At 32.0% G+C, this 3,717-nt stretch overlaps 1 protein-coding gene across 1 annotated transcript; it reads right to left on the reverse strand.

Annotated features, from left to right (window-relative positions):
• Positions 1–1,494: 1,494 nt before the first annotated feature.
• Positions 1,495–3,423, reverse strand: LOC141608554 (uncharacterized). Its single transcript, XM_074427913.1, has 6 exons — positions 3,130–3,423; positions 2,593–3,035; positions 2,389–2,465; positions 2,136–2,216; positions 1,868–2,049; positions 1,495–1,769 (listed from the first exon to the last, which is right to left on the reverse strand). The coding sequence occupies exons 3-6, from the start codon at positions 2,437–2,439 to the stop codon at positions 1,685–1,687; spliced, it is 399 nt and encodes a 132-aa protein (XP_074284014.1). The 5' UTR covers positions 2,440–2,465; positions 2,593–3,035; positions 3,130–3,423; the 3' UTR covers positions 1,495–1,684.
• Positions 3,424–3,717: the final 294 nt, after the last annotated feature.

Raw genomic sequence — 3,717 nt, forward strand, 5'->3', positions numbered from 1 at the left:
GCCAAGTCATCATTCAACAAAGCTTACGTGGTCATAACACTACTCCGTAATCACACCCGGAACAACGATTTTGACTTTGATTTTTCAAATCAATATATAACGATAGAAACGTAAAAATAAAAAATAAAAAAAAAATTAGTTAATTTAAATTTCATAAATATAAAAATGTAAAAAAAGTAAAACTCTATATATACCGTGCATACATTGCACAGGAGCTAAACTAGTGATATATTATACTCCCTCCGTCCCGGTCATTTGTTGTCTTATTTCATTGTGGGTGTCTCAGTCAATTGTTATCCTTTCTATTTTAAAATTGCATTTTATACTCAATTTGATCCACTTATCATCTTATAATTAGACCCCTCATTTTTACTTAATTTTTATGTCAAAACTAAAGAATACTTGTAACAATTAACCGTGACGGAGGGAGTATTATTGTGATTGAATGATGCTGTCAAAAAAAAAGTTGTGATTGAATGATGAGGTGCGCCAAAACCATGCAACCGCGTCCAATAATCCAAAGAGACAAAGAGTGCATGATTTATTAGGCCGGTCAACCTCTAAATCGCTAATTATGTATTCGTATAATCGTATGTTGGTCTTTGTCTTACAATGATTGATAAGATTGTCCCCATTTCCAATTATATTAAAAGAATAAGGATTATGAAATATTTTCTCTCCAAAAGCACTTCTTTAATTAAGGAAACAAATAAGATTGATTTTCTTCCATTAAACCATTATCCTTTTATAATATTTTCTTTTCATCAAAGTATAATTTTGTTATATTGAACTCTAAAATCTAACTATTGATTAAAATAAAATAAATTTGATATACCCATAAATTATATATTGCTAAATTTTTCATTTGGGGCTATTATTAATTATTGAGCGCATAATTACCTGTAAAAAATAAAACTATAAGCTCATATTATTAGCTTATATGATGATTTTTTTAGAAAATTTATAAATAGACATCAGTAATAGACACATTTACTTCTTCTTTTTTTTCCTCCAATCAAAATACTTAGGCGTCAAATATGAAACTTAATAACGTGTCGATTTAACCTATAACTAAAACACGCTAAAAATAACAACCCTATATATACCGCGCATGTATTGCGCGGGATCTAAACTAGTTTAATTGCTAACTAGTTTAGACCTCGTGTAATAAATGCACGGCATATAGAGTTTTTTATTTTGAATAAATTACTTATATAATATTGGTATCTCATTAATTGTTCGTATTTCTCGTCATTATATTTTAATTTAAGAAAAAAATGTTGGAGCTGAAAATTAATCAATGTGCGAAAATGTATTTCAAAGAAAAATACTTTTATACCACAAAGTTAATGATTTCAGCTTATAAATTCTCTCAATATTTTTTTTTTGCCACAAAAGAGAGGAAATTAACAAAACCGCTGAGGTAAACGACAATATTAGTATCTCCAACGTTTTGTTGAATAGAGTGAGTTGGTATATTTATAGCGGTCCGTTTTTCTTAAGACCATTGCTTTTGGTCTGAAATAAGACGGGTAACATGTCATCATTTTACAATAAAGTGTTGTTATTTTCTGATAACATGTTACCATTATTGTTCACATCATTTTCAGGGTAAAAAATGACACTTCTAGTCATAACATTTTGTGAATTAATTGGTTACATTTTCTTAAAAAATGGCAACATTTTATCCGTCTGACAAATAAGACCAAAAGTGTCCGTCTGAAACAAGAATTTGTGTATTTATAGTATCTCTCAATATAGTATCTGACCTGCCAGTTCAAATGAATTAGTTAGTCAATTGTAAACAATTACGTAGGCACTTGTAAACGTTTTGTTGAATAGAGTGAGTTGGTATATTTATACTAACCTGGGAATGACATTGTCGGTCCTCATAGGTTGGTTAAAAACCGAACAATTAGCTTTTGAACACTTCCAGAAGTTATCATCACCTAGTGATGCCTTTCTTTCACAAAACTTGCATGACATATAATACCATTTAAAGCTCGTGTCAAGTCCAACAATAGTAGCCACTGCCTTGTAAGCACCGGGCTGGATAGATAGTCATATGATGTTTAGTAAATTTTAAAAGTCAAATTTTGTTAATAATTTAACATGATTGTCGTTTTGTCGTTTACCTCAGCGGTTTTGTTAATTTCCTTGATGGTGCATATTCTTTTTTCTGGTCGAACGTGGTTAAACTCCATATATGAGTTCACCTGATTTGACGACGGATTCGATTCATCAAAGTTCTTTAATTTGTGTAAATAACAATCCTATATATACCTCTCCTAAGTAATTGAAATTAATTAACCAAGTAATATTCATTCATGCACAAATTTTTTACTACATAATATAGATAAAAAAAGTCTAGATTTTTATTGCATGTACCTCTAAAATCTGTGTGAATTGCACATTTAATCCCAAGGGTTGGTGCGACATTTAGGTGGATATCGTCCTTGATAATTCTGCATATTTGTTTGACATGGTCCCCGAAGACAAAAAATGGCAGGATGTTATTTCTGGAATTATGTAGTTGATTTTTAGAATAGCACATAAGTATGAGGTAAATAAATGAAGCATAACATTACTCACTCATTATCAATTAGATCTACTTGCATCCACTCATTTCCCGTTGGAGAGATGACCACTGGATGCATTAATCTTTCCAATAACATCTGTCAAAATGTTGAGAAATTATTATATTATCAACATGTTATTTATTATATACTACATACATTTACGTTCAATTATTTGTTATAAGATTCACCTATGTAATCATTAGCTTGGACTTTTTTCTGTATAATATAAGAAAAAGTGGTAAATTGGAATCCAAACTTGTGAATTTCTGGGGCATCTATCTCCACAACATATGTAGACGCTTCAAACCAAATTCTCAATGGGTTTTGGGTTGCCTTTGCTGAAATGACATTATCCGAGATTGTAATGTTGCCAAGCTTGTAAGTACGGCCTTCTATGACCTTTCCTTTGAACTTGTGGAGTAGTGGCTTCACAATAGTCGCTTGAATTATATTATGCTGAAATGGACAATGGCATACAGTGGGTTCAGCAATGTATTTTTTTATGATTTCATATTGTATACTAATAATGTTGAGATACTGATTATCATACCTCTTGGTCGACCAAAATCATTTCAGTCTTGTAGATGATTCCCTTTTCGATGTACGACTTGCAATCCCACAAACAAACGACTCGGACATTTAACTCCACATGTTGAATGTTCATCATCAAATTGGATATTGTTGTTGCAGTCTTTAGATTTGCCATATTGATTTGAAGATTAAACTGAAAATTATGAAATTATCAATCAAATTCCCTAATCCATCATTTCTGTAGAAAAAGCTAAAGATATGGGGAGGTTTTACGTACAAATAGCAATCTGGTGTTACCGGGATAATGAGTGGGGTGAGATTGTAACTGATAAATATTTAATTAATAAGTAATTTGGTAGTTTGTGGAGCATGGGTAGTGGAGAAATCTGATTGTTGTGGACATGGGCCACCCGCGGCGCGCGTGGAAGCGCTTGAATAAGCGTGCATTTGTGGAGTCGCCACCAATTTTTATGGGAAATTGGACCCGTTCGAATACCTCGTGTCATGCCAAGACACAAAGTAGTGACATGAACACTAAGAACTTGTTACCCTTATCATTCTATGTCTAGAATGACTCTCGTGGATGTCAATGAACACGGATGTTCAC

Source organism: Silene latifolia, chromosome 1 (assembly GCF_048544455.1).
Source record: "Silene latifolia isolate original U9 population chromosome 1, ASM4854445v1, whole genome shotgun sequence".
Taxonomy (NCBI): Eukaryota; Viridiplantae; Streptophyta; class Magnoliopsida; order Caryophyllales; family Caryophyllaceae; genus Silene; species Silene latifolia.